Genomic DNA, 9,661 nt, shown 5'->3' with positions numbered 1-9,661 from the left:
TTGAATTTTGAGGTGTTCTAGTTGACATTTCCAACTTAGAACTCCAGATATTTTAACATCCCATCTATATATCTGACCAAACCTAAAGCTATGTCAATATTTAATCTTATTTATATGAAAAGCCCCTGGCAGCCAGGAAATGATTGTCTTCAGAAATTTGTTCTAAAGACAGATTTAAAGATTAAAAAGTTCTGATTGAGGGTTAAATAAAGAGACAGAGGTGCCGTATTTCTAAAAGAGAAGTTCTTTAATATGAATGTGCGTGCAAAACAAGCCTGGTGTACATGTATCAGCTTCAGAAAGGTGAAGGCGATGCCATCACTGCCACCCTGAGGTGTAGTGGAAATACTGCTCAGTAACATCTTACATATGTTTCCCCCCCTTATAGTTCTCTTACCCCCAAATTAAGGCGTACAAAAATGTAACAGTACTAGCGTAAATACAAGGAAAGCATATGCAATTTGTCAAATTTACAAAAATAGTAAAGGATGAAATTTCTATCAGCATGTTTTGCTCTTGAAATCTTCGCAAAATATAAAACTTCTCATTGCAATTCTATTATTTTTTTCACAGTTAAGTGTTTAAATGCATCTTCAGGATATCAGTAGTCAAAATAAAATGCTAAAGATGTGCTAGAGGACAGGAAGAGTATCTCATACAGAGAGCTGCTTCACTTCTTCTTTTCTATCTCTTCCTCCTCAACTTCTGCTCGATTCAACAAAAGCAAAATGGGGAAATGAGCGCTGGTATGAAAAAGCAGTGTGACATGTGTTATGTTTAAATACAAAAAAAAACCCCACGACAGAACGCTGCGGCCGGGTGAGATCACTTCTTCATGCCGATGGTTTCGTATGTGTCCTGCTTGTGAGGAGTCAGACCCTGAAGGAGGGGAGAGAAGAGGAAACATATTTATATACATATGAATAATGTGAAGCTTCAGCGTAACGCGGCACGGTTCTCTGAAACTCACTGTGTAGATGCCCTCTTCCACATTCTGAAAGGAAAAAAGACGAGAAAAATTAGAGACAAAATAGTCATTGTGACACTCACACACACAAAAAAAGAGAAATAAATGGGAACTGGAACAGTGGCTCAAACCAACAATTAAAGTTTTTAAGCTAAAACCAAACAGAAGCAGAGCTCCGTCCTAAAATGACACGCAGCATTTGTTCTGAGTGGGCTGAGCTGAAAGGTGGACAGGATGTGGATTTTATTCTCCTCTAACCAGACGGCTGCTCAGTGGCCACACTCACTGCAGAGTGGAGACTCAGTATTAGCGCAACTCACCACGAAACAAACGTTCACACTAACACAAACATACACACACACTCGGTATGTAGACAGGCTGTGTGCTCATTTCCTTCTTCACGTCCAAAACCTCAGCCTCAGCATGTGTCCACTGAGGTTAGCCTCGACAGAAACTCAGCTTCTTTTTCGTCAACTGAAACGCCACTTTGTGCTGCGTTTCAGTCGCGATGCGTTCTACACACACGGTTCGAGTCGAGCAGTCGCTCTCACCTGCTTTGACTTTCCTTTTCCACCGCTGTCCTCTCTGGAGTTGTAGATCTGTCAACAATATAAAGAGAACAACATAAACCTCTGAAGCAGCAGGTAGAATCATTTGCAGTAGATATATGATGTCTTCGAGATAAAAAAAAAAAAAAAAGACACTGACGTGCAAAAGCATATAGTTCCAAATCTAAGCCTTTATTGAGATTTTATGTGTTAGACAAAACACAAAATCCAACACAATTATGGAGTGACAAAAAAGATTTTTCACAAATAAAAGTGGGGAAAACTCAGTTTAGATATATATAAATAAATGTCCACAGAATGATGCTGCCACCACCTTGGGAATGGTATGGTAATGTGGATCTTCAGCCATGCAGGGAACATTGCATTTAGGCAAAACAATCCCACTTCTACGTGTGTCAAACTGTAAACAGAACTTTTTTTGTGGACTTATTTTAATAGCTTGGTCTGCCCTCCATCTAGACATATTGACTTAAACTTGTCTAGAAAATATGCGTGTGTTTTTTTTGTCTTCACTCTGCTCATTAATATTCTCCTTTTCTTCAATAGTAGGCACTTTTCTGCAAATGTGCCAACAGCAGAGCTAATTTTTCTCGCTAACTTTTGCTTCCTTTTTTAAAATTCAAATATAAAGGAACTACCTTTTTTTAAAAAAAATAAAATAAGATATAAACATGAACACAATGACTAAGAGTATTATAGAACATGTAATTGTTGGCTTGTTGTCCTTCAATACTAAATATAGTTTGAATTTAAGTTTAGCATTAGCTTCTGTTAAATACTGTGTTGTGTAGCACATTAGCATGAGCTTCTGTGTCATATGTTGATATAGCACTTCAGTGTTATCTTCTGCTAAACACCATGTTGGTGTCGTGCTTTAGCATTAGCACCGCTAATGTTAATGATTACTGTTAACTTTAGTTAGCAGTAAAGAAGAGAACCACTTCTTTAGTTAGAAGTGGTTCTCTTCCCTGAATTTCCTGTTATTGACACAGGCAGAAAAAATATATTCGTGTTTAGATGGGATTTTTGTTGCATACTTGACTTGGTAGCGTTTTGTTACTCTAAGGGGTTTGTTCAACTTTAATGAGGAAGACAGATTCGTGTGGGTGAACCTTGATCCTGCAGTAGAGAGCCGTCAGGATGATGCCGTACAGGAAGAGAATCCCATCCAGAACGTAGCAGATCTGTGGCTCCGATAGAGCAGCTAGTGGACGAGATGACAGCAGAATGTTAGAAAAAGAAGAGCCTGCTGAGTACACACAGGTTTTCTACTTTTACACACCGTGTGTGACAGTAACTTGGTCTCTGTGATAATGGCAGGGGGGCCGCCAGGAATCTTGGGTCCCGTGACAAAAAATGAAATTGGCCCCACACCCACACACAGCTGCTGTTACAATTTCTTGAGTTTATCTGACCAATCACAAGCATCACAATTTTAAAGGTTTGTGACTGCCTTGCTTTCTTTGGTCCAATACTGATACTAGCACAATATTTACTGCTCATGAATTTTACATCCAATATTCCACATACAGTATGAAAGTAGGTTGCTGAAATTGTTTCTATTAGTTTTAGATTACTGGAATGTCTCTCCCCATGAGCAACAGTCAAAAGCAACTTGCAAAACATACATAAAGAAATCCAGACTTCTCAAGAAATGCTATGTAGTTGCATTTTATTCAAGCTGCAGTATAGGACTTTAATAAAAATATGTTTTGTACATATTTGTTATGAGACAGATAATCTGTGAAAAAATCTATCTACTCCACCTCCTCCCTGAATTACTATTACTGGCTAATTTAATGCAACGTTTTGGGCAAAAACAACCAATCAGAACCAGGAGGAGGATCTTAGTGCTGTCAATCAACCACATTCACTCACTGTTAAATGTGCTAATGATGGAAAAACAACTTATTATTATTGTGAGCTACAGCATACCACAGAGCAAGGGGAAGGAGGGAACAGTCACTTGAGATTGTGATTGACAGCAGTAAAACTCTCCTGCCACTGATTGGTTGTTTCTAGATAGCGCTAGAAGAGGGCAGAGGAATAATTGTTCACAGATTATCTCTCATGCAATACTGTCACAACATAATGACAGTTTTAACAAATATGTTTTAAAAAATGTAAAAAAGGTTAAAAACTGCAGCTTTAATTTCACTTAGGAGAGGATGGGTCAGGAGGGATGTGGGTTAGAGCTGCTGCTGACTGACTCATCTGTTAAGTGATTAAAGGTACAGGAACAAGTTCAACATATGAATATGTTGGTGATTTCTTTTCTTAATTCATTAAATGCTAGATAAATGGAGGCAAGCAGTATTCTGTAGCTAACCTAACTATGATGAATGGTTGATAATCGCACAGTCTACCCACCTCTCAGAGAAAAACTGGGTTACAAATTGACACCTTTTTCTCTCTCTATTTTTCTGTTGTTGTTTTTTGAAAACCTGACGGCTGAACACCGTCACCGTTTTAATGCAGATTCAGGGAGGTTTAGTGCAAATGTGGATATATGCTTTTTGGTCTGGGATTGGTAACATTTGATTTTTACTGCTAAAAACTATTTTCGAAAACAAATTATGATTAATTTTGTAGTTGACAAGGCCCCATTTTTTATTTATTTATTAATTTTTTTTATTTCTATTAAAAAATAAATAAATTAATTAAATGCAGCGGGCCCCCTGTCAGTCAGGGGCCCTTGGAATTGAACTTTTCCCCCCTTTTATCCCCCTGGACAATGATGATGATGTTAGTGTGAAGTCATTTACAAAACTACCCTTTTAGGCAACAACCTAAATGTTTGTACCATTGTGGGTTGTGAAAGGTCCGCAATGGTTCAATGATGGCCATGACAACGTCACAAACAACACGAGGCTGTTTGGAAAATCTGAACCTGATAGGAACACAGAAAATATAAATGAACTGCTAGATTTATGCTATATTGGCTTTTTCAAACGACATACAGAAGACTATATTTACACATTTAATGAAAATACCTCTTATTTTGCCAGTCCTTCTTTTTAGATTAATTGGGGATTTCTAGGATTATTTGTATTCCCTATTTGCCCCAATAGTGAGATGTTTTTTTTTTTTTTACTTTACCAGGATTAGTTTAGTATTTGTTGGGACAGGTTTTAACTGTGACTTGAGTCAAATATTTTCCGAAGCTGTAGATTATGGTTTGGTGTAGTTTTGTCTCCAAACAGAACTTGAGTCAGGGTTTTACTCACACACACAGATGTTTTGAGAACTTGATTTCACAACTTTTTCACACTACAGAACATGGTGCGGTAAGCCTTGTGCTGCACAGTTCAAATCATGTTCTCAAGCTTCTCCTTTTGAGTCTAAATGTAGCGATGACGCTCATAATGGTGAAATGCTGACATGGTTTCAGCAGACCTCAGGACGCTGAGTATTGATCTCTACCAAACGCTTCTTTAAAAATGAAGCTTTTTGTTCGCTCACTCAGTTGCAAACAGTAATCTGTTTTTTGGAGCAGTGGCTTCTTCCTCTCTGAGCGGCGTTTCCATGACAGTGCGAACCAGTTTCAATTTTATTGATCTAGGTTCATACCATATTTATATTTAGCATGAAATGATGTTTGGTTTTTTTGTAACACAGAAACAATTTACTTCCTGACTGGTTCGATGCCTGGCCAATCCCGTGCCGTTTTATACTTTCATAGAATCATTTGAACAGATTAACATCCCAGCCACAGTCATCTGTAAAAGACACCAATTGTAGAAAACAAACATCTACAAGATAGCTAATTCGCTAATAATCTTTATTGTCGTAACTGACCTGGAAAATAAAAGTTTATCGTGATGAAAATTCTTTTGCAGTAAAGTCCCAACTGGATTTCAGATCCTGGCAGATTTGTTTTGTAATGAAAGGAGAGAGAAGAGCCAAAACAATCTGTTTTGGCTCTTCTCTTTCCAGTATAAGAGTACTTATACTGGAAAATGAGCTCATGTTGGAGATGAAGCGATCTGGCCAACCGACCCACAACTTCTGTTTTCTGTTTTTCTTTATGGAGCAATTTTTTGATCAACAACCAGCAGTGCTGCTGGGAAAACCGGTCTATTTCGATCACTGGCTGATTGATTCCACTTGTATATATATGTATATTGATACTGAACACCCTCTTCTATAGACAATAAATTTGCAATGTTTAGAGTCATATCTCAACCATTTTAATTTGCTTTCCAATGAGGATTGATTGTCAGTAGCTTCTAAAAAGAACCTTCAGCAGACATTGAACATAAATTTTTCATTAAGCTCACATTTCTATATTGAAAATGTTTTTTATTGGTTTGAAGTAATATTTTAGTATAAAATGTGTTTTCATCAGCAGAATGAACAGAACTTAAGCCTGTAAACCATCAATCTAGTCCTGGAAATAAACAAACTTTTCCATAATATTCTAATTTATTGAATGGGCCTGAATGTAGACAGGCGACATTTTGCTGTGAAAATAGTTAGAAATCCTTCAGGGGATCTCAGCAATTTATTGTTTTTTAATGCTTGTTAAAGATAGAAAAAATTATTTAAAAAATGCCAACAAAACCCAAATGAAAAATTAATGTTCAAATGTATTTTGAATATATTTTAAATTAGCAATAATTCAAAATATATTTTAGCAATAATTATTGCTAAAATATGCTACACAGCCTACTGCTAATGTAGCAGAATGTACCGTTTAAATATACTTAAAGCACATCAGTGATTAACCAGACTGAAAATTTGTCAAAATATCTGAACTGATCAGATTGGATTGATCTGATAAAGAAGATATCGTCCATCTAAAACAGACAATATCTATGTTTTCAATATCGTCCTGTGACGATACCTGTGACATATCATCACAAACTATTACCTAAAACATATGAATATAAGACCCAAGACACCTTGGGTTTTGTCTGGTGTGGTAGATCTGGGCCTCTATTGCTCTGGTGTTTAGGGCCTGTTCCTGGGCGGCCAGGATGAGGGCCTCTGTGCTGTCCTTGAGTCCAGATTTTTCCAGCCATTGGTAGGATTTACTGATATCAGCCACTTCAGTTATTTGTTGGTGGTACATCCCATGTAGGGCATGTCCTCCCATGATGGTATCTCTGGCACCTCATTCTTTTTTCCCTGTTGTCTGAGACATTCACTGAGCACATTGTCTGTTGAGGCTTTGTCCCTGATGTATTTATGGATCTTAGATGTTTCGTCCTGGACAGTGGTTCTCACACTCACTAGTCCTCTGCCTCCTTCCTTGCGGCTCGTGTACAGTCTCAGGGTGCTGGATTTGGGATGGAACCCTCCATGCATGGTTAGTAGCTTTCTAGTCTTAATATCTGTGTCTTTTATCTCCTCCTTTGGCCAGCTAATTATTCCAGCAGGGTATCTGATTACTGGTAAGGCATAGTTGTTTATCACAAAGATTTTGTTCTTGCCATTGAGCTGGCTTCTCAGGACTTGCCTTATTCGTTGGAGGTATTTAGCTGTGGCTCCCTTCCTTGTGACCTCATCGAGGTTGCCATTTGCTTGTGATATACCAAGGTACTTGTAACTGTCCTCTATGTCTGCTATTGTTCCTTCTGGGAGTGAGACCCCTTCTGTGCGGATGATCTTGCCCCTCTTTGTGACCAGCCGATCACACTTCTCTAGTCTGAATGACATCCCAATGTCCGTGCTGTAGATCCTGGTGGTGTGGATCCTGGTGGTGTGGATCAGTGAGTCGATGTCTCGCTCACACTTGGCGTACAGCTTGATGTCATCCATGTAGAGAAGGTGACGGATATTGGCCCCACTTTTGAGTCTGTATCCGTAGCCAGCCTAGTTGATAATTTGGCTGAGGGGGTTCAGGCCTATGCAGAACAGTAGCGGGGACAGAGCATCTCCTTGGTATATGCCACATTTGATGGACACTTGTGTAAGTGGTTTGCAGTTGGCTTCAAGGGTGGTTTTCCACCCTTATCCTATGTGTATATATACACATAGGATAAAACCTATCCTATATAAATATATATATAGGATATGATCAATGATATCTAAAACAAATATATCATTTTAGATCTTGCTAAAATATTTTAAATAGAAAAATTTATTTTTGCAATTACTAACAGCAATATGAACCAGATCAGAACACTTTGCAGGAGTTGTTGCGGTCTTTGACGTTATAAATTTCAGCTGAAATTCATGACCGGGTTTTTACATCCATCCGTAATCTTCTCATTTAGCTCGCTGGCAGTGAGAATGTTGCCTCTTTCCACAGAATGTTTACTTTAAATAGACCTTCTGCTTAGTTTATATATTCAGTGTGAGATGAGCTTCTGAAGTTCTGATGGACAAAACCTCAGTTCTGAGCTGCATATCGTCAGTTTGACACTTCATAAATGCTAAAATAACAGAAAACCAGACATCCTTCCTGACAGAACTAAATAACAGCTCATCCACCTCAGAGGTGCAGTCTTTTTATTTTATTTTTTTGTCTTTTTTTAATCAATCCATAAATTACAGTATGAAAAGACGCTCTGCTGCTTCCTTCCCACTTTCTTTCTTCTCTATTAAAATCCAGGAAGTGGAGCACTTCCCTACAGCCATAGGTCACATGACAAACGTCCACAAGTGACTCACTTCCAGTCACTCCTCTTCCTTTCAGTCACAGCTACAGCCATCAGAATGGAGCTGCATTTGGTGACGGAGCAGATAAAATATCATGAAGCCGCTGATATCGGCCTTGTTTTCCAACACTGGTTGTTCAGAGGAAACAACCAGCACCTAAAATACCCCCGCATTAATGTGTGACTAATACCTTAACCAGCATCCCAACAAAGTCACAACTTTTACCACGAAGCAGTGTTGGCGTTTTGGTTTTGATCAGACCTGAAAGATGAGTAAATAGCATAAAAAAAAAACTAAAAAAAAACTCACCACATGATTTCAGTTTTGAAAAGATTTTAGAATGCATCAGAGAGGAGTTCGTCTGTCATTGTGGCGTAGAGAAATTAAAGAAAAATTAAAATAGGCCCAGAGCTGTGGTTTGGAATAATAATTAAGAAAAAAGATTTTTCAGTTCTGACAGGTTAGGGGATCATTTATGTACTTTTTATTCTTTTATTTTTTTTCTTTATAATGCGAGCTGGACTTCAAGTCTGCAATATAATCTAAACACATCTAACATCATGAGGAAACATGCCGGAAGGGTAGAAATGTTAAAATCTGATAACTCATGTTTCAAACTGAACTTCCTCGATATGTGATGGTATTATCGCAATTAATTAAAATCGACACATTTCATGTTTTCTTCTATCGTTTGTGGCCGACTATATAAATGTTTAAACATAAAATGCTGATCATTCTTTTTCCTGGATTTATTGCTTTTACTTCTCAAAAACTGACACAAACAGAAGTTGAGGTTTTTGATCCCAATAAACGGCAAATGTGTAGATAAATATGCAGTGAGATGAGGTTAGGATGTGGATAAAATGAATGAGTTTTCTGCTGGTTTACTGTCAGCACCGTTAGTTTCCCTTTTCACAGGAACTGAGTCCGCTGCCTCCACCGAGCGCAACAGGTCCGAATGTCACCAGAACCTCCCAGACACGCTTAAAAAAATACATATATATATATATATATATATATATATATATTATATATATATATGATCTGCTTCTAGAGTTTGTTTCCGTCTGATGTGTTTTTGTCTGTCTGGTTAACCAGAGCTCAGTCGCTCAATCTAACACGTCAAAGAGGTCAGCACTCTGAACTCACCGGCTCTGCCGAAACACATCCAGAGAGGGACGGCGGCCAGCAGCCGACTCCCGGCTTTCGCTCCCATGGTGATGGACTGAAAAGCGGCTGAAACACAGACTGGAGCAGCAACAGCAGCAGCAGACGCTGGGCGATGCTTTCCTCTGTGTCTTGGCACTCGGGTGTTGCGTACCTCACAGCTACGAGGGGAAGTTGTGGTCTGAGCACGAAGTCCATTTTTCTCAGATCTCATCAGACCACTCCCCCTCTCCTCCCTTCCCCACTTCTGTTAGAAAACACCAACCCAGAGGAAAAGAAGCACCAGCTGAAGTTGTTGGGTTTGACACAATCTAAACTCTGAAGTGTAAGGAAATGAAACGACGTTCAGACA

The 9,661-nt window shown here is 38.5% G+C and overlaps 1 protein-coding gene across 1 annotated transcript; it reads right to left on the bottom strand.

Moving 5' to 3' along the window:
• Positions 1 to 228: 228 nt before the first annotated feature.
• On the bottom strand, positions 229 to 9,558 carry fcer1g (Fc epsilon receptor IgFc epsilon receptor Ig). Its single transcript, XM_055058454.1, has 5 exons — positions 9,292 to 9,558; positions 2,649 to 2,740; positions 1,519 to 1,566; positions 971 to 994; positions 229 to 879 (listed from the first exon to the last, which is right to left on the bottom strand). The coding sequence occupies exons 1-5, from the start codon at positions 9,521 to 9,523 to the stop codon at positions 826 to 828; spliced, it is 450 nt and encodes a 149-aa protein (XP_054914429.1). The 5' UTR covers positions 9,524 to 9,558; the 3' UTR covers positions 229 to 825.
• Positions 9,559 to 9,661: the final 103 nt, after the last annotated feature.

Source organism: Poeciliopsis prolifica, unplaced genomic scaffold (genome assembly GCF_027474105.1).
Source record: "Poeciliopsis prolifica strain line A6 unplaced genomic scaffold, Auburn_PproV2 SCAFFOLD051, whole genome shotgun sequence".
NCBI classification, from domain to species: Eukaryota; Metazoa; Chordata; class Actinopteri; order Cyprinodontiformes; family Poeciliidae; genus Poeciliopsis; species Poeciliopsis prolifica.
Note: the sequence above shows the minus strand (reverse complement) of the source record. Positions and strands in the feature narration are given on the sequence as shown.

Bases quoted from the DNA above. Each gene is read 5' to 3' on its own strand.
- fcer1g (XM_055058454.1), bottom strand. From the start codon at position 9,523: ATGAGATCTGAGAAAAATGGACTTCGTGCTCAGACCACAACTTCCCCT. The intron at 1,567-2,648 runs GTTCACCCACAC...TATTGTTGACAG, and splicing joins CTCTCTACTGCAGGATCAAG to ATCTACAACTCCAGAGAGGA. The intron at 995-1,518 runs GTGAGAGCGACT...TTTTCCTTTCAG, and splicing joins GAAAAGGAAAGTCAAAGCAG to AATGTGGAAGAGGGCATCTA.